Here is a 20,703-nt window from a genome sequence, read left to right on the forward strand (position 1 = left end):
AATACAGTCATGGTGTAAAGCAGGTTGTCAGTTCACTATTGCCCATTTTGTGCCATCACCAAAGACCTGTCCTGTACAATTGGCTATTGCACAATTTTATTCAGCTTTGTATGAGAAACTAAAATCAATAATTACAAAACCAACTCTAATGACTTTGGGAACACAAATTACTTTGGGGCTATGAAAGAGATCCAGGGACAATCAAATGAAAAGCAAAAATAATGTAACACAAGGGAACAGATCTTTTAAAGAAAAAATGTAGAAACTAAGCGCAAGGAAAAAAATACATGATAAGAATGGCCATAATGGCCATATAAGAAAGTCAAACCGACCTAAACCTCAAACAGAAATATTTTGGCACAATAGGTGCAGACGAAGGAAAAGCAACACAATGAGGTTTGACAAGCATAATTTTATTAAAAATCTTATGTCTGTACTTCCTGTTTCAATCACGGCCTACCTTCTAACCTCATTTCACCTAAAAACCATACTTTAAGGCTGGCTTTACTTCAGCCAGCCTCGCAGAAATTTGGTGAGCAGGCAATTGAGATGGCCACGGTCCCCCCTTCGATCCCACTGCCTTCTTATGGGTTTCAATTCTACCATGCTATTTTGAAGTACAAGCAGGATGCTCTCCAGAATGCAAGATTGGGCTTTGATGATGGGCATGAGGGCCTGACTAACCCAAGGCCTGTATAGAGGAACCTGTATTAATTTCCTCATTAGGCCAATCTCATGGCAAATCTGCATCCATATCCAAAAAGAGCATCACTTTTAACTTAAATAAAAGCAAAATACTGTGGATGCTGGAAATCTGAAATCAAAAACAGAAAAGGCTGGAAAAACTCAGCAGCTTTGGGTAGTGAAAAACAGAGCAATGTTTTGAGTCTGTTACGACTCTTCATCAGAATTATTCTGATGATGAGTCATATTAGACTCAAACCCTTAACTCTATTTCTCTATCCGCAGATTCTGCCAGACCTGCTGAATTTTTCTGTTCTTATATCATTTTTTGACCAATTTTGTTTCCTTGTGGGCCAGGTTGAACTGAAATATCCAGACACACACATAAGTGGGCCCTATATCTGCAGATTAGCAGGGTGCTATGCTTGAGTTCTCTTGGCATAGCAGCCCCTGAAGTCCTGGATTTGGAGCTCCTGGCTCTCATGGACTTGTTTTGAGCAGTCAGAAGCTCCACCACATCAAGGCCGTTCAGAAAGCCTGAATAAGATGTATCGCTGTACCCTGGGCTAATTTGATGCCCTTCAACTGAATTCCCTCCAAAGTTATGGAAAGAATATCCTGGAAGGCAACAAATTTTTAGCCCCCTTCCCCACCCCCCCCACCCCCCCCCCCCCTCCTCATTTATCATAGCACAGGAACTTAGTAACAGAACCAGGATGTTCAGTCCCTCAGGCCTGATTCACCATTCAGTTAGAACATGGCTGATACGTCCCTCAACTCCCATTTTTCCACTTCAATTCCATATCCCTGGATACATTTTCCTGACAAAATTAATGTGCAAACTACGGTTAAATGTAACATTATATTATCACTACAAGGGAAAAAAAACAAACAGGCACGTTTATTTCGGGGTTTTTTTCTTATGCAACTTGAATGATGCCGCTTGAATGAATTGGTGCACATGGCTTCTATTAAATCTCCATCACACAATTTGACGAATTTAACTGAGAAACACTTCCTTACCTTATAAAACTCTGGGAGTTCTCGATCTATGTTTAAGTAAAATAATTTGGCTGTGTTTGCAGGCGGAACCTGATATATCTTCAGTTTCTCCTCTAAAATCCTGGCATTTCCATCATGACTTAGCAAAAACTGGAAGTGATTCAAATGTAGATACTGTGTCATTTACAAATTCAGCAACATCTGGTCAAAATGACAGGCATGATTTATTGACTTAATTAAAAAACCAACAGTATTTAACTTCAAATAATTGACTTGGTAACATATGAAATTGCAGCTCAATGATAAAAGTGAATGTAATGTGCATCATTTACCAGTATGTTAAAAAATAGCAATAAATGATCACAGTCTTAGAGTCATGAAATTCAGCATTTCCTGACCTGGATACTTTATTGCATACCATCTTATCTCTGAAGTATTTTGTGCAGCTTATGAATAAAATCTGTGGTTACTCAGATTCTTTTAACTGAGTAAAACTGCATTATACACAACCTTTTAACTCTTCAGGGAAATCTGTGAAATGTATAACTTACCTGAGGCACATTGGAGTAGAAATTGGTCTGAGCTGCACTTATTTTTGAGGCATAAAGTGGGTGCAAAGCATATTAACTTATCAGTGAGGTGGTCTTTATTTGCACAGGCTTTACTCCATTGCTAATTTCATGGGGCCGAATTTTAGCCAACAGGAGATTCTGTGTATATGTTGATGAGCCTGTTTTAGAAACACTCCCTGAAATTTAGGCAACCCTGAATGCAGCTAGTGACTGTTGCATTCACATTAACCAGGTCTACATGCGGCCTAACTAACGTTTCAGGGGACACGATAAAGGAAAGTGTTTTTTAAAAAAATCCTGACCTCAACGTCAGGAATTCCACAAGCGCTTTACAGCTAATGAAGTACTTGGGTAGAGTAGCCATTGTTGTAATGTCGGAAATGTGGAGCCAATTTTGCAAGCGCTGAAGGTCCCACAAATAGCAAGATGATAATGACCAGACAATCTGTTTTTAGTTGTTGGTTTAGGGATAAACATTGGCCAGGTGTCCGGGAACAATTCCCCTACACTTCTTCCAAGTAGTTGCACGGAATCTTTTACATCCACCAGAGACGTCAGATGTCTCAGCCGAAAAATGGCACCTCCTAAAGTACAACACTCCTTCAGTACTGCACCAAGATGGAATAAATAGTTAGGGGATAGACACCTAGAAATCTCATGATGTAGAACTTTGATGGAAGCCACTGAGCATCATACTCACTATGAAAATGGTTTCTGTGGTCTTGAAGAATCTTCCCTATAAAATATTAATGTCTCATTTAAGATTGCCTAGAATATTGCCTCAGGTGAGTCAAGTCAGTAGTTGAGACAAGTGGACATAACATAAAATTAATGGGAAGTAAATTGAAAATAGGTCATTAAAAAATAACAGGTCCGACTTTTCTCTTTAGCAGCCAGGCATAAGAGCCTGCTGCGGTGAAAGCCCTCACAGCAAATTCAGCCAGAAGCTATTCACAACTTTCCATCCATGGAAATTAATGATGGAAAGCAATGAATAGTTTACGCTCGAATTTTCAAGAAGCACGTCCACTGTGAGAAGCTATTACATGCAAGAGCTGAAGAGGAAAATCTGACCCAATGTCTGTACTCAACAGGTGATAAACATTTGGAATGATCCACAAAGACATTCAGGGAATAGAAAATGTAGCTGGATTGTCGGCTGTGAGACTTGGAGTACCAGTAGGGTGACTTAGTGTGGGTCAAGTGACCTTTTCTAATGTTCTTATAAAAATAAAGCCAAGCACGGTCAGGCTTTAAGAGTTCTATATTTTGAGCTTTGATCACTGCGAGTAGCAGCTAGACAGATTGGAAGATTGTGAAACTCACTAATGTAGCTGGGACAATGACCAAGAACATATTCCTCAGGGGATGTGTGCAAACAGTTGAAAGCTACATAGCAAGCTTCATGGGAAGCTGCTGATGAATTACTCATTGGAATGACCCTCTGTTAATTCACGTGCATGTTTTATGGAGGTAGCTGGTCATTTAAATCAGCAGCTGCCTCCGCTCTGGTTGAATTTAGGAGTGTGGATGTTGAAATCTGAAATAAAAACAAAAATGCTGGAAAAACTCAGCAAGTCTGGCAGCATCTGTGGAGAGAGAAACAAAGTTACCGTTTTGAGTCCATATGACTCTTCTTTGGAGAGGCAGGGTACCCTTGTTGAATTTGCTTCAAAAATATATTCACTGTCCCAGCAGTGTCTTCCCTTAACCTAAGGAAGTAGGAGGGTAGTGCTCCTGGTCTCAAGGGCAACTATTTTTTGCCCCTGCTGCCCCATGCACGCAGGTGCTGGAGAAGGGTGCATAACACTTTATGTAATGGAATACAGAAGATGGACATGGCACCCTCATACATAGAGACCGTGGAAGCCAGTCATCATGAACAGCTGGAGGCCAGAGTGAGGGCATAAAGTCAGGAGGAAGAGGCTGCTGCATGTACACCAGGAAGGGGGAGGATGAGAGGCAGGACAACATGGGAAGAGTCTGCAGACCTAGGACATCCTACGTCAACATGACAGGGAACCAGTGTGGAAGGCAACTGAGGCTAAGCTGTGAGGTGGCGACAGATATGTGTAGCATGATCCAGCAGCAACTAGAGTCACGATCCATCAGCCACCATGCGCTGCAAATGGCTGGAAACCGTCGCTCTCAACTTTTATGTCTCAGGATCTTTCCAGGAATAATCAGGATACCTGTCTGGTACATCCCAGTCAGCAGCACACAATTGTATTAAGGTTGTCATTAATGCCCTGTTTGCTCATGTGGGGAATCACAATAATTTCCCTATAGATTTGGCATCTCAGACACATAGAGCCACAGCCTTTTCCCAATTAGCAGGCTTCCCTCAGGTGCAGAGTGCTTATTGATTGCATCCATGTTGCCATAGAGGCCCCAACTCAACATGCAGGCACCTTTGTCAACAGGAAATCCTTCCACTCAATCAATGTACAGGTGGATTTGTGACCACAACAAGGTCTTCCTTCATGTGTGTGCAAGGTTCCTGGCAGCTGCCACAAGTTCTTCATACTAAGGAGTTACTAACTCCCTCAGCTATTTCAGCCACCAATGCACTACAGATGACCAATATTACCTGCATGCTACAGGGCCTCTCGAGCTGCGATGCCTACACCTAGGCCAAAGTATAACACTGTCATGCGGATGAATGCCTTGCACCCAGCTCTCAAGCTTGAGGTGCATCGAACGCCCATCGTCTGTTCATGGAGTCTGATCATTAGGATTAAGCTTGGATGTGCAATGAAAGTTACAAGCAATATCTCAGAGCATTTCAGTGACTTCTGGAATCTCATGTGATACAGCAGAGAACGAAGAAGCCCTCCGAATCATCACAAATCAGCCGACAACCTTGATCCTGTTGATGGTACATCAAGATGGGCCTCAGCATGCCGCCCTCATTATTACTGCTAAGAGCCGCTGAAGTATGTACAAGTGCAAGTAAATATATTAAAGAAGTGCTTAAATGTGCTAAATACAATGTGAAAATTGTAAGCAAAGTGAACCCATTAGTGCTCTAGGTGAGATGCACACTCTCACACACACCACTGGGTTGTCTCAGAGGAGCTGGAGGCAGGCTGCTCATTTCTCTGTATAAGCAGCAATGAGGAGCACAGCGGCCTGCCTCATCTTGCAGGTATCTGTTGGGAATCTGCTTCAGACTTTGGCCTCTGTATCTCACCAAGAGCAGGCATGGTCACTGGCACATCTGCAGTAGACAAGGGCTCTGCTGCAGGGGCCAGAAAAGGGAAGGAAGATGAGGGTGCTGAGGAGCTCTTGGTACTTTTGCCCTCCTCAGTGACCTGCGCAGCCCTGGGTTGGCCTTCAGGTGGGGTTGATGGGGCTGGCTGCTGGCATGCAGCTGCCATCCATTCCAGCAACTGCTGGGGCAACAGTGCGACTGTACTGTTAAGAGTACGCAGCTTCTCATGTATTCCATGGATGTCAGTGCTCATGCACTGAGCAGACTGATCCAGACTACTGTGGGAAGCTTGCATCCTTTCCTGGCTGAGATGCTGCTCTGCATCCACTCTGAGAGTTGCTGCATGTGTCCCTCTGTGAGAGTGGCCAGTCTGTCATGGTCAGAGCTCATGCAATTGAGCCCCTGGGATAATGTGGAGCTCATAATGGTAATGGACCCCTACAACTGCAGTTCAAGAGCTCTCACTGCCTCAGGGAACTCTGCCACACCTCTGCTGCTGATCATCTAAATATTGTGCCCCAAAAGCTGACTTCCGAGGCTCCACATTCTTGCCCACTGGAGCATCATGGAGACTTTCCTCCGTCCTCTGAGGGGACTGTGCACAGATGTCTCTGACTCTGACACCTCCTCCTGCAACTCACCAAGGCTCCTTTGACAGCCCCTTCCAAATCTGCGTCCTCTACCACTTAAAAGGACAAGGGCAGCAGATGCATGGGACCACCACTACCTGCAACTTCCCCTCCAAGGTAAACACCATCCTGACTTGGAACTTGTGATCCTGTCACCAATTTGTTGTGCAATAGTCGGCAAGATAAGGTGACTTTTGGATCACACTTGGACGCTTGTTATGGAGTGACCGAGTTGGTATTTTAGGTAGAGTAGTCCTGGAGACACCACTAGGTGAAACACATGATACAGTTTGTGGCGGGGGGTGGGGGGGGGCGGCCGCGGCAGAGGTGCAGTGCTGGGCCCTGTACGAAACACAATGGGAGTTGTTTAGATGTAGCCCTTCTCATTGTGAAAGCAAACTGATGCATGCCATTGCCTTAACTAAGCTTGTGCTGCCCTTGATGCAGTTCCACCCTTGCACTCCCTCTCATGTCAATGACCCATTGTGCTCAGTGAACTGACATCATGACTTTCACCATTACCAACATGTGCCAAGGTGACTTCAACACTGCTTTTATTGCCTGCTACCGGCAATTCACCATCACCAACAGACAGCTTTTCAGACACCCTGGCAATCTCCATGGCCATCTGTTCCAGTGGGCTGGATGTGTCTCAGCCAGGCTGACCCATCCCCAATCCAGGCCATCTCCATGGCATTCTTCGCCCTTTTGCTCTACAATGAGAACATGAATTTATGTTAGCCTGACATATGGTGCATGGAGTGATATTGTTGTTTACTGCATCTGTGAATCACAATGCTCATTCACATATGTTGTATATGCTTACACATACAAGCCTCAATGCTGAAGCAGAGGAATGTGCCATGTCTCACACCTTAGCTGCAGCATGCAGATATGACCCTTCCCTTGGAGCTCTGTATGGATGAGCCAAGCTACTCACCTTGCTGGAATGCAGCAGGTTATTGAACCTGTTCCTGCACTTAATTCATGAGCTCTGACGGTCTCCTGCTGTGCTCAGCTCAGCCACAATTTGATTTCAGGCCTTCTTGGTTACTGCAGGGACATTATGACAGCCAGCAGTGTACAGGACTGATCTCCTCTTCTGGAACTCTTCCACCAGAACCTGAAGGTCCTGGTCAGAAAAGTGTGGGACATCTGGACCCATACTTTCCCCTGTGTCTCCTCTGTGTGACATTCTATCAATAAAAATGTAAGGTGAAAAGGGTTGTGAACCATTCAGAAAGTTCTCATTCACTTTTGTGTGCTTCCATGTACTTACCATTTTCACCATATCTTCATTGATTACTGTTAAAGTTTGGTGGAGAAAATGGCTCTGCACAAATGCAAGGTGTCATGTATGTTGTGGCTGTGACTCCAAGGTAGCATGCTGTGCTCTGCAACCACTGACAGCCCTATTAGTTTCCTCCTTCTTAGTCATACTCTTATGCCATGACAGTGTGCAGCTATGAGGGATCTGGTCAAGGGTTAACAGTATGGGTGCCTCCTGATAGATGGGTGGCAAGGGGGCAATTGGATGGGATAATGAGCATGGCTCATTATGCATCCACCCACTGTGACTTGGCAGCTAACTACATGACTGCATAATATCTGTAGCAGGTACTGATGGCAAGACGATGCCATCTCCATGGCTATATCTTGAGAATCCATTCCATGCTTAAAGTGCTTCGGCAGAGTACAATTCGATTAGGCAGCAGTGGTGACAATTCTCCGATAGGGAAAGCCCAAAATGGGCTATTCATTCAAGGGTCAGCTAACAGTTAGACAATGATTACAGCTTGGACACTCACCTGACAAGGAAATGGCATTTTCTCTGAGACATAGGGACTTCACCAGTGACGGCCTAACACTCAAATGGACATTTCAGAAGGCCCGCATCTTATATTCTCCTGAGTCACACAAACCGCGCCGGACCCAGCTCTGATCCTCTACTTCCGGCATTGCCCACTGCGAATACTATTGTAGCCCATTCCCCAACACCCCCAATACCACCACGCTCCACCCCCCCAGACCAAAGATTGGAAGTTTCGGAAGCCATTTTTAAAGGCCGGGCTAACAGAGCCGGGAAAAATCCGGACCATAGTTTCTGTTCTAATCACAATCCTGTGCTGAGCATGGACCTTTGTTATCGGGTTCGAATGTACTGAGCACTCATATTAAGAATCTGTGTTCAGGCTCTCCACAATGTTCCATCCATTAAAATGAATGGGAAATTGCGGGGAGTAGGTACGTGCTTTTTCCATATCTGATTCTGGTAAAAGAGGCCCTGCAACGGGAATGATCCATTGGTTAATTTAGCCATTTACTATCACAGTTTACAATGAAGACTGAGCACTTGACTTGGGTATTAATGTGGTTTTACTCTGTGTAGTGTGCTTGACACTGTAAAATATGTATAAACTACCTTTAAAACCTTTACTGAATTAATCACTCTTCTCCAAAAGGATGTGCGCCCATGAATGAAAATAACATCTTCTACAGTCACTTCTTTCAACACCTAGTGAGTGAAAATAATATTTCATTAACTTCACAACCAAAGCTTACAGGTGGTAAAAACGACATTTAAAACAATATCTATTAACAGTTTAGTTACAAATCATACATCCACTAATCAAATTTGCTGTTTCTCTAAGTAAATGTTCAGTCTTATATGGGAAGCTATTCATGAACAGCTGTTCTATTGAGTTTCCAATTCCTGGTAGGTTTTTCCAAGTCTGAATGCAATAGTTGAACAGCTTTTCATTATTGATGTTTCCGGCAACTTTAGCTACTCAACTTCAGTGCTCGTAAATATCAATTGTATTTATTTAAATTCATGTAAAAACTTACACGTCCCCGTAGAGAAAAGTCAAAATCATTCTTTTCAGTTAACAGGTCACCCTCTATTGATTTATAGGCGGACTAGGGAACAAAACAAATTATCATGGATTATACTTGAGCCTTTATTGCATATGAACAATGATTGCTATTGGAGGATGTTGTGTGATATTGCAATTTTAAAGGCAACATTAAGATGCATTTATGGCATCATTATATAACAGCTTTTACACTGCAGAGTACAGATCATACTCCACCAGCCCGTGCTTGCTAGACCTAAAACAAAACATCTCCTGTTAGATGTGATTCCCTGTTTGGGCAGCACTTGCTGAACAATCCTGAGTGTGCTAACAGCTACACAAACAACCAATTTAAGATAATCAGTTGTGCTCATAACATGGCTCATTTACACTTGCTAGAAGTGACATGCATTCATATCCATTTTCTGCAAATAAAAGGAATATGTTCAAGCCTTATAGCACAAGGCAACTATGCATTGGAGATAACATGCGTCCACTGGCAGTTACACCATGTAATTATATGCAAAGGACCTGGATGGATCTTTGGTCTGCAACAGTTGGCATTCACAAATCAGTGGAGGTAAACTGGAATTTCAGGGCAGGCACTGCCTGTGGCAAGTTGTGCAGATGCACTTTACGTACACTCTGCAGAGCCAGAGGGAATTGCATTGTCCCCAAGAGCCAAAATTATGAAATAGTTGAAGGATATTGATCACGTTGGGAGGTACAGCAACAATAGGACATTGACTGGAAACTAGAAATTAGAATCACAAATGAAGCAGCATCATTAAAGGGACAGGCACAGTTAAAGTCTTATGCCAGAAAAAAGATTTATCAGATTATTACTGTTTATTAAAACTTGATTTTAATAATGTTGGCTGCTTATGAATAATTGCTGATTAGTTTGCTTTCCATTGAAGGTACGCTGTCAAAAGACATTGCTCCGAATTTCCTCATCTTCAGTTCTTTGTTTGATTTTATGCCAAACCGATCATTTGTGCGTCATAATTGTCCTGAATACAAATTTTCATAATTTTTCAATAGTTCAAATCTTACATAATTGAAGCCGTCAAGCCTCATTTTACTGCTCAAATAGATGAATGTTTCCTAGGTGTACGTCACGGATGTATCTGGTGTAATTTTATACTGCTTTTACACACTCTTTTATCTAAAGCTAAAGAGACAGAAGGTTTTATGTGTGTAAGGATAAGTAAGGCCATCAGTTATGGAAAGTGTGGCAACAATGATGGGAGAGTTGGAGTGAGAGATGTGGAGAATGCAAGGATATAAATGTGGACAAAGCTGTTTTGGGGGTTGTCTAAGACAGTTGGTGTGAGGTAAGTAAGTTGCAGACAACCTTACACAAAAAGTGGGGTGATTGGTCAGTAAAGTATTGTTCAAGAGATTAAAGAGTGTGGTGGTGCCCAGGGTGGGCACAGAAGAATGAGAGCATGTGGTGATATGCCAGCATTTCCTACACTTGTGAAATGTTTTCACTTCTTTGTGTACTATTGGATCAGTTGTTCAAGGTAGTCGGGAGTCAGATGCAATGTTTATCATTTGGAAAGAACAACAATTAATCGGGAATCCAAATGATTTTAATGTCATTTCGGTAATTCCTGAGGTAGATTTCCAACTTGTCATTTCAGTGGAAGTGAAATGTCAGGCATGACTGTTATACCCTGGCAGCAAGTTGAAAATCTAGTGAAATCTCACTAGCTGGGTTAAAGCTTTTGCAGAGGTGACAAAATTGGTGGTGGGAGCCCAGTAAATATTGCAAGTTTTGTTTTCTAGAAAGCCTTTAATAAGTGCTGCACATCAGGATATTAAGTAAGATTTCAATGCATATATTTAATGCTGGGTAAGCGGTGCATTTTTAATTCAAAGTGTTGTTGCAACTTGCATCAAGTCCTGTTCATCCATCACCCTGCATTGGCTGACCTACATTAGCTCCCAGTCTGGTAATGCCTTGATTTTAAAATTTTCCTCATTGTTTTCAAACCCTTGACCCTCCTTATCTCTGTAACCTCCTTCAGCTTCACAACACTCTGAGGAATCTGTGCTCTTCCAAATCCAGCCTCTAGCATATCCCTGATTTCCAGCTGCCTCGGCTATAATGGAATTCCTTGCCTAAATCTTTCTCCTCTTCCCCCCCCGCCTCTTTCCTCCTTTAAGAGGTTCCTAAAAATCTAACTCTTTGACCAAGCTCCTGTCCTAATTATCTTCCTGTGGCTTAGTGTCAAATTTAATTTCATAAAACTCTTGAATTGCATTGGCATGTTGTACTAAGTTAAAGAAACTATAAATACAAGTTTCTGTAATGCCAATCAGAAGCAAAAACTTGAAGCTTTCTGGCACTCCCAATTATTTTATTGTTCCTAAGATGTGAGTGTCATTGTGGCCCTATTGCTTGGTGGAAGATGCAGCACATTCCAAGCAGTGGTCTGGGCATCTGTTATGATATGATATGTGCCAGGTGGACCAAAACCATGAGGGAAACTTGTTTGTTTAATAAAAGATTTTAAGGACATACATGAAACTACAATTACTACCATAATAACTCCTAAAATTCCTAATTAACCCGACTCCCAATTACACTTCCTTTGAGGCAATGATCCACAATAGATTTTAGATTTAAAGCAAACTCAGCAAGTTAACATAATACAAAAACAAAAATTCCTGGATAAACTTAGCAGGTCTGACAGCATCTGTGGAGAGGAATACAGTTAACGTTTCGAGTCCATATAACTATTCACCAGAACTAAGGAAAAATAGAAAGGAGGTGAAATATAAGCTGGTTTAAGGGGTGGGGGGGGGGGGTGGTGTGAGACAGGTAGAGCTGGATAGAGGGTCAGTAATAGGTGGAGATTGCCAAAAGATGTCATAGACAAAAGGACAAAAAGGTGTTGATGGTGGTGATATTAGCTAAGAAATGTGCTAATGGTGACATTAAGGGTAGAAAGCAGGACAAGCAAGGGACAGATAGCCCTAGTGGGGGTGGGGTGGGGGAAGGGATCGAAATAAGCTAAAAGGTAGAGATAAAACAATGGATGGAAATACATTTAAAATAATTGAAATAGGTGGGAAAAGAAAAATATATATAAATTATTAGAAAAAGGGGGATCAGAAAGGAGGTGGGGATGGAGGAGAGAGTTCATGATCTAAAGTTGTTGAACTCAATATTCAGTCCGGAAGGCTGTAAAGTGCCTAGTCGGAAGATGAGGTGCTGTTCCTCCAGTTTGCGTTGAGCTTCACTGGAACATTGCAGCAGGCCAAGGATGGACATGTGGGCATGAGAGCAGGGTGGTGTGTTGAAATGGCAAACGACAGGGAGGTCTGGGCCATGCTCGTGGACAGACCGAAGGTGTTCCGCAAAACGGTCACTCTTTGTATTCTGGATCTTTTGGAGTAATTGTTTGATCAGAGGAAGTGGGGATTTTTACGCTGTGGTAGCAGAAAAGCTGACAGTGGTTTTGAGGAGAGCCAGGCAAATATCTTCACTAGTTATCAAGCTTGTTGTTTCTTCTTGCCTGCCTCCAGATAAGTAATACTATCAAGGAGAGGAAATCGGTGACCCAGCCCTGAACACTACCTCCATCACACTATTTGTTTTGCTGAGTTTCTCTTTGTTCCTTCACGTCGTTCATCGTCATTCCTCTGAGTTTATACCTGTTTCTTCCAAAATGCATTGCCTTACTGATCTGTCACCTGTCTACCTAGACCCACAGACCAGAAGCTTTTGAATGGTTTCCAGACCCCCTATCCTTGCATCATCAGCAGACATCAGGAATGTATTCCTTTCGCCCAGGTCCAGATCTTCCAAGAGAAAGTAAACCCTGCTTTTTTTAACCCTTCTTCAGTCTGAGCAACACACATTAACCCTAACCTATTGTTTCCTGGTTGTAAACTAACTCTCTATCCATGCTGTTGTATCCCCCTTAAACCCAAATGTTCAAACACATTTAATGAGCTTCCTGGAAGAAAATTCTGATCTGAAAAAGTGACAAAGAACTTTGGTTCAATTAATTTTGATTGAAATGAAATGACAAGTGCCTCTGTTTGGAAAAAATGCAATTGAGGAATTCATGTTATTTGATATTCTTTCTCAATGATGGACATCAAAGGTAAACTCCTGAACCCTGAGAGTCCAACCACTATTATAAACTGAGGATGGCATTGGACAGCTCTGAAAGCAATTTTGCCTATTGATACTTTGAAACTTACCAGTAGATTGATGAACAAATGGCCACAGCAGGTTGTAAAGTATGAAGAATCATAGGGAGATATATGGTCTATCTTTCCAAATTTGGTTAGCAAATCCTAGTTAAATAATACAGGTAAAACATCAGTATCATTTTCTGTTTGATGTTAGGTGACATATTACTTTTATATGTCTTGAAAAAAATTTTATCCATATCAGTGGTGAGCAACAAATGCTCATCTTGCAAGCAACATTAAAATCCCATGAAAGAATTTAAAATAAAGTATATTCTCCCTCCCCTTAACTCTGTCATGTGGAACACCTGTCCCATTGGAATCATTCTTCTGGTGGGAAGTAGACAGGACACTGTAATGAAAATCCCACTTGGTCTCCAGAATAATACATCATAGGTACAGGGTGAAAGTTAATTCAGAAAGTTACACGCAATTCTATTTAGCCTATGCAAAAAATTGCAGGACTTAGCTCTGAGGAGAATCAGTCTCCACATGGAAACTGCCCTTTGCTGTAGCACAAATTTAAAGTGTTGGGTGAAAGTTCAATTCTTAACACCTGCAGATTTTTTTTTGCACCAGGTATTGTTGGAGCAGAATCCCGAGCTGTTGTCTTCCACCTTGCTGGAGCCACTGTATAACTTACTTTGAAATGTTTCAACTCAGTCAATATTTAACTGCACCAAGTGACAGATCTTCCTTATTTTATCAGGTCTTCCAATGCATTCCATTGAGCTTATATCCTTTCATACATACCAGTAAAACTCACCTGTATTGCACATTCAGCAGCTTGGACAAAGGTGCTTATACTTAGAGGTGTAATAGCTCCTGGCAACATTTCACTGCAACATCCAAAACGTTCATACGTCATTCAAAATTTTTGCTATGCTGAACATCTAAACAGTATTTTATACTGTTAAAGTATTTATTTTGCAGGCGCAATTGTTATGTATTTCCACCTCAATATAGCCACATATGGCACTAATTGGTCTATTATGGTGCTGCATTTGGTTGGCAAAAGGCCTGGATAAACAGTTACAGGCCCTAAGAATTCACAGGCCACATGTTTTCTTCCGTAACCCTGCTGAAATATGCGGGATGAGTGGAAGATCCATAAGTCATAGGCTTGTCACCATTTGAATGCCCCCCCCCCATACACTTTCCCAACCTGCTAAGGAGGCCAGACACCTTGGGTGAAACATGCAAGACCAGAAGGAGTTGAAACAAGGTTCAATAATACACAGAAACTATTAGCTAGCGATCCCTGTTCATTTATTTCTGATTCCAATTGGCCTTTATATTTTAAAGTAGATATTTACAAAAGCATTAGTGGCTGGTCTTTGAGGTTTGGATTTTCCATTTTGTGATCTCCAGATTAAAATTACAAACATTAATTAAACAATAGCAACTGAACAATAAAACGAAGAAGCAGTTATGTACCTCACATTGGAAGTTGTCATCCAAATGTAGTCTGTGGCCAAAGGGGAATCAAACTCATGCATCAGCTCAAATTCAGATTCAGTGTCAAGGGTTGTTACTGGCCTGGCCTGTTTAAAGTAAAGAGTAATGTGAAAAATCTTTACCGACAACAGCTTGTATTTGCATTTATATTGTAACTTTAGTGTAAAAATCCCTGTAGTAATCATTCAACAAAAGCAATTTCCGTCCATTTTCAAACATTAAAACACTGCTATTGTGAACAAATTTCCCAGATTAGTGATTAATATTGTAATAATTTGGACAGAATTTCTATGTTGGGGTAACCTTGTGATGTGTGTTTGTAATTGGTTGGCAGGTAGGAGTAAGAGCTTAGGGATAAACATTCACCGATTAACAGGATGTGACAAGTGGTGTCCCTCAGGGACCTGAGAAAGACAAACTGGAATGTTTTCTAAATGATGAGACATCGAGGAACTGTGGAGAAGCAAAAGGATTTGGGTGACTATGTACACAAATCAGTAGAAACTAATGCTCAGGTACAAAAAGTAATCAAAATGTTGGCCTTTATCTCAAGGGGGTTGGGATTCAAAAGTGACAAAGGGATTCTTCAGCTGAGCTGAACCTCAGACAAACCCCATCTCAAACACTGTGTTTAATTTTGAACATCGATTCACAGGAAAGATATATTAGCTTCGAAGGGGATGCAGGACAGGTTCATCAAAATGATACCATGGCTTAAAGAGGACAGGTTGCACAACCTGGGTGTCCTTTGAGTTTAGAATGTGACCTAATTCTATGTATTTAAAATGGTAAAGGAACTTGAAAGGGTAGATACAGGGAAACTAGTTTCTCTGGTGGGGGAATTCAGAACAAACGAACATTACCCTAAAATTAGAGCTAGGCCGTTTAAGAGTGAAATCAGGAAGCAGTTTCTCACACAAAGTTTAGTTGACATCTGGAACTCTCTCCCTCAAGAGACTGCTGAGGCTAGATCAGTTGAAGATTTCAAAACTGATATTGAACTTTTGAACAATTTTGGAGGTTCAGATGTTTCTCTGGGATTCTTTCATCCCTTGCATCCAAGTGATAACATCTTCACTGCATCCACCCTATCGAACTCTTTTATAATCTTCAAGATCTTTTAGGATCGCACCTCAGCCTTCTCTTTTCTATAGAAAAAATGAGGACTAGCCTGTTCACACGTTTTCCTGATAAATATAACATTTCAGTTCTGGTGTTGCATTTCTCCAGGGCTTCCATATCCGTTTTACAATACGGAGAGGAGAACTGCTCACAGTACTTCAAGTGTGATCTGACCATGGTTCTAGTCAAGTTTAATTACCTCCTTTTCAACTCAACTTGTGCTTTTATTGCTTTTTTCTAATAGCTTTATTAGCCTGTTGTCACTACTTACAGTGATTTGTGTGTCTATAGCACTGGATTCCTTTGTTCTTCTAATCCATTGGGACTCTTATTGTCCAAGGAGTAAAGTGGCCTCCATATTTATCCTGCCAAAATGCACCACTTCACACTTATCTATATTGAAATTAATTTGCCTATTACATGCCCTCTCTGCTCGCTTCTATAACTTGGGCAGAAGTGCTGTGGAAATCCCAGGAAAATGGCTTTGGCACCATTGATGCCATCATTCTAGAGTTTCCATGGATCTTTTGTGAATGTACAGAAAATAAACGGGGACAGCTAACGCTGAAATATCCCCCCCACCAGAAATGCTAATCACTAGTAAACAAATACAGTTTGAGAAATGAATATGTATAAGAACAAGTACATTAATTAGCCTTACTTAACTTCCATAACACAGGCAGTAAATTTCTTACCTGCAGTAAATAAATATCTGCGTCTTTTATTGCCCATTCAATATCCCTTGAGTTCCCATAAGCTTTCTGTACCTGGTGAATAAATACTACATTGTGTCAGTCATAATGGCTTTTGATTGTTTTGAGAGATTAATATAATTTAAGTATATTACTAATTTGGTGTTCAGTTCATGCATTGTTGTTCTGTTCCAATAATATTATTTTATAATTTAATAGATTCAACTTTAAGTTAAATGAATGAACAACATGTTCCTGATCCAACACTTAGATACAAAAGATAAATCCTGGGCCTTGCTAAACATTTTAAACACTGAAAAGATAGCAGGCTAGATTTAATGTGGCCCACTACAGTGGGAATCATGGTGGCTGGGCCCACTTAATTGTGGGAGAGGCCCTCCCCCCCACCGGCCACCATCAGTCTCCCAGTGGCGGTAAAACCTTGCCCAATTAAGTCGGAAAGCAGAAGGAGCGGACACGGATTCCCGTCCACAGCAGCAGAATGTCAATTAGGCTCATTCATTCATTATCCCTGAACCCACCGCAACTTAGGGGTAGCTCAAGAATTAAATGGAGATTGCACGGTTTTCCCACGCATTCGGATGGCTGCCCAGCAAACCCGGGGATCCCTTGTGGTCAAGGACTGATCGAGAGTCATGGCATCAGGAAGGCTGGGTGGAAGGAGGGAGGCTGATGAAAGCCACTCTCCTGCCATTGCCTCTAATTCCCCTACACCTCCCTCCTGTGACCCCCCAGCCCACAGTCCCCACGCCGTCTTCACTCAACTTTGGTCTCGGGTCCCTTGACAATCCTTGACCTCTGGTGGATGCTTTGCCATCTGCTGCCACTGCTCCTGCTAACACTGGTGGCAATGGATAGCTGCCGGCGTCTGATTGGTTGATACTTTTGGTTGGTGAATGAGACCTTGTTGACCTGACAGAACCTCGCAACCAAAACTCTACTCTTGCTTCTGAACCCTTTACTTACACGGCCTATGACTCTGGCTGAACCAGATGCTGCAAAGCCTTGAGGTTTTCTGTTTCTTTATTGTGTCTGTTTCTTTGCTTTGACTTCCAGAGGCACAAAAGGCCCAGTTATACCTTTTTGTAAGTGGATGGATTTTGAATGAATTAAACATTGCCAGACCCAAATAGTTTTGGATCTATACTGGTGTAGTGTCCAATCCAGTGACAAAGATGAGCTCAGTTTTAAGTAGCTCAGCACCACCCCCAAAAGGTGTTCAATGGGCCTGCAAGTGTTTGTAAAAGCAAAATAATGGGAGTGCACATTACTCTGCATCTTTTTTTTACAACCAACTATTCCATTAAGGTGACAAAAAAATTTTCCACGGACTTTTGAATCAGGACTTCTGTCCTGTACAACATTTAGCAAAAAGCCACCCAGGCAATCACTTCTACTCCAATAACTAAAAACTTAAACTTAAAAAAGCAATTTCATTTTTGACTTGGCATTAAAGGTGACATTTATAGTGGCAGGGACTCCTCGTAACAGAATCGAACACATGAAGCAAACTCAATGGTCTTTCTCAAACAAAATCAAAAAATGCTGGAAAAACTCAGTAGGTCTGACAGCATCTATGGAGAGAAAGACAGAGGTAATGTTTCGAGTCTGAATGACTCTTCTCAGAGCTCTGAAGAAGAGTCTTACAGACTCGAAACGTTAACTATGTCTTTCTCTCCACAGATGCTGTCAGACCTGCTGAGCTTTTCCAGCATTTTTTTGTTTTTGTTTTAGATTTCCAGCATCCGCAGTATTTTGCCTTTATCAATGGTCTTTCTAATGATTATAGATCTATTCTGATTACAGATTTAAGAGTCCCAAAGGGGAGACAGCGGTTCTATATTCTGATTGTCAATTTAAAGACGTTGTGAAACTATGAAAGAGGTACTATATAACGGGCCATCTTAGAATCACAAAATTTCACCAGCGCAGAAGGAAGCCACTCAGCCCATCACACCAATGCTACCTTTCTGAGATAACTATCCCCACTCCCTTTCTCCTTATCCTTCTATATTTTCCCTTTTCAGACATTTCTCCTTTAAAATCAATGATAGATTCTGTTTCTGGTAAGGTATGCAGGGCCGTAAAAACGTTCTGAGTGAAGGAAAAAAAAAATCCCAATCTCTCCCTTAATTCTTTCATTGATGATATTAAACTGACACCCTCTCATTACCAGCTCCGTGAATAGGGGAAGTTGATTTTTTTCCCTATTTGGGTAGAAGCTGATCTTATTTTATTATCCAAACCCTTTATAATTTTCTGCCCATCAGATCTCTTAACCTTCTCTACTCTAATGAAAGGAGCTCTAGTTTCTGTCCTTAATACTAAAACCAACCAAAGCCTCTCATCCCTGCTTTCATCTTAGTTATTTTCGTCTGTAGCCTTTATATGACATTAATGTCCTATATAAATGACATGACCTAAAACTGGACAGAGTACTCTCATCTTTGCCTAACTAGTAATGTTATAAATTTAGCCTTACATCTTTGCCTTTGTATGTTACACCCCTATTTATAAAAACTAGTGCACCATATGCATTTTATAGCTTTAAAACTTGTCCTCCCACTTGTAAAGTTTATATCCCCCTGGAGTCACATACAGCCCTCTCCACAATTAATCACACAATTTGGGCAGAATTTTATGTTCCCTTGTTAGTGAGTTTGCAGGTGGGGGAGGAGGGGGGTCTTAAAATTCCTTGGAAGACCTTCCCACCGGGCTCCCTCTGGCCCCTGACCTCTCCGCAATTCTATGGTGGGATGAGCTGACCTGCTTGCCCTCGCCTCAATTGAGGCCAATTAGTGACCACTTAAGGACCATTTCCCGCCCAGCCTCAATTTTTAGACTGGCGAGAGGAGCTCATGGGCAGGGTGGAAGCCCATAAAGTGGCCCTGCTCAGGCCTCAGGTGGGAAGGGGGTGGGGGAGGCACCTCCATCAACAGCCTTTTTTCAACATCTGGTGCCCCCAAAAAGGTCTGGCCCCTGAGGGTGCTCCCTCCCCCGCTGGCCTCTCCACCAACATCCCCAGCCCCCCTCCACCCACTCCCCCAGCACCGTGCCCCAAGCCTTACCTTCCCTCTCCACCCTGAGACCACCATACTAACTGGTCCAGGCCTCCTGGGGCTTAGACTCTGGGGATGCTTGTAGTTCCAGTCCTGTCCACTGCAGCTTCTGGTACTAGAGAGCTACCAGATGATTAGTTTGGGCAGCAGCTCTCTGAGGCAGGACTTCCCCGAGTGAGGGGCAGAAGCCCTATCTCCAGTCAATTAATGCTTGTTGGAGCCTTAAATGTCTGTGGGCGACGATGCATTCGCCACCAACTCTTTGGATGGCAGGAAGGGAAACCTACCATCCAAAAAATCCTGACCTTCATCTTTGTGTTATTTGCAAATTGACTATCATGCGCTTGTGTAAAATTTGAAGTAAATGACTCATTCAGAACGTTTTTTATAATTTTATACCATTTTGGACCAAGGTGATTCCATGAGATTTGTGTGTACGGCACTTTAGCATGGGAAAAGAACTACTGTAATGAGCTAAGACGTGTTCACACGCAAGGATCAATACTTGGGCATAAAAGAGCAAGAAGATTGGAGAGCAATATGATTACAGGTTTAACATATCAAGTTTGTGTTCTTATACTGAGGTTTGCTTCAGCCTTGATTACATTTGTCCCAAGGTGCAAATAGGAAATTACACTTAGAACCATAGAAAAGTTACAGCACAGAAGGAGGCCATTTCGGCCTATCTTGTCTATGCCAGGCCGAGGACACCCAGTTGCCCTTTATAATCCCACCTTCCTGCACCTGGCCCATAGCCCTGCAGCTTACAGCACTTTAGGTGCAGATCCAGGTACTTTTCAAAAGAGTTTAGAGTTCCTGCCTCTACCACCAACTTAGGCAGTGAATTCCAGACACCCACTAACCTCTGCATAAAAAAGTTCTTCCTCATGTCCCCCCTACACCTTCTGCCACTTATCTTGAATCTATGTCCCCTGGTTCTAGAATTCTCCATCAAGGGAAACAATGTTATCCTGTCCACTCTATCTATTCCCCTTGTAATTTTGTACACCTCAATCAAGTCACCTCTCAGCCTTCTTTGTTTCAGGGAAAATAACCCCAACCTATCCAATCTCTCCTCGTAGCTACACTTTTCTAACCCTGGCAACATTCTTGTAAACCTCCTCTGCACTCTCTCCAGAGCTATTACGTCCTTTCTGTAATGTGGTGACCAGAACTGCAC

At 42.1% G+C, this 20,703-nt stretch overlaps 1 protein-coding gene across 1 annotated transcript in view; it reads right to left on the reverse strand.

Moving 5' to 3' along the window:
- Positions 1–20,703, reverse strand: part of LOC121280396 (uncharacterized phosphotransferase YvkC-like) — an 81,993-nt gene that overhangs the window by 53,269 nt on the left and 8,021 nt on the right. The window contains exons 5-11 of the mRNA XM_041192348.1: positions 16,447–16,518; positions 14,609–14,715; positions 13,938–14,010; positions 13,181–13,276; positions 8,949–9,020; positions 8,524–8,616; positions 1,708–1,836 (exon numbers count right to left, since the gene is read on the reverse strand). Of these exons, the coding sequence (XP_041048282.1) occupies positions 1,708–1,836; positions 8,524–8,616; positions 8,949–9,020; positions 13,181–13,276; positions 13,938–14,010; positions 14,609–14,715; positions 16,447–16,518 (642 nt within the window). The remainder of the gene's footprint in view (positions 1–1,707; positions 1,837–8,523; positions 8,617–8,948; positions 9,021–13,180; positions 13,277–13,937; positions 14,011–14,608; positions 14,716–16,446; positions 16,519–20,703) is intronic.

Source organism: Carcharodon carcharias, chromosome 7 (assembly GCF_017639515.1).
Source record: "Carcharodon carcharias isolate sCarCar2 chromosome 7, sCarCar2.pri, whole genome shotgun sequence".
Lineage (NCBI taxonomy): Eukaryota > Metazoa > Chordata > Chondrichthyes > Lamniformes > Lamnidae > Carcharodon > Carcharodon carcharias.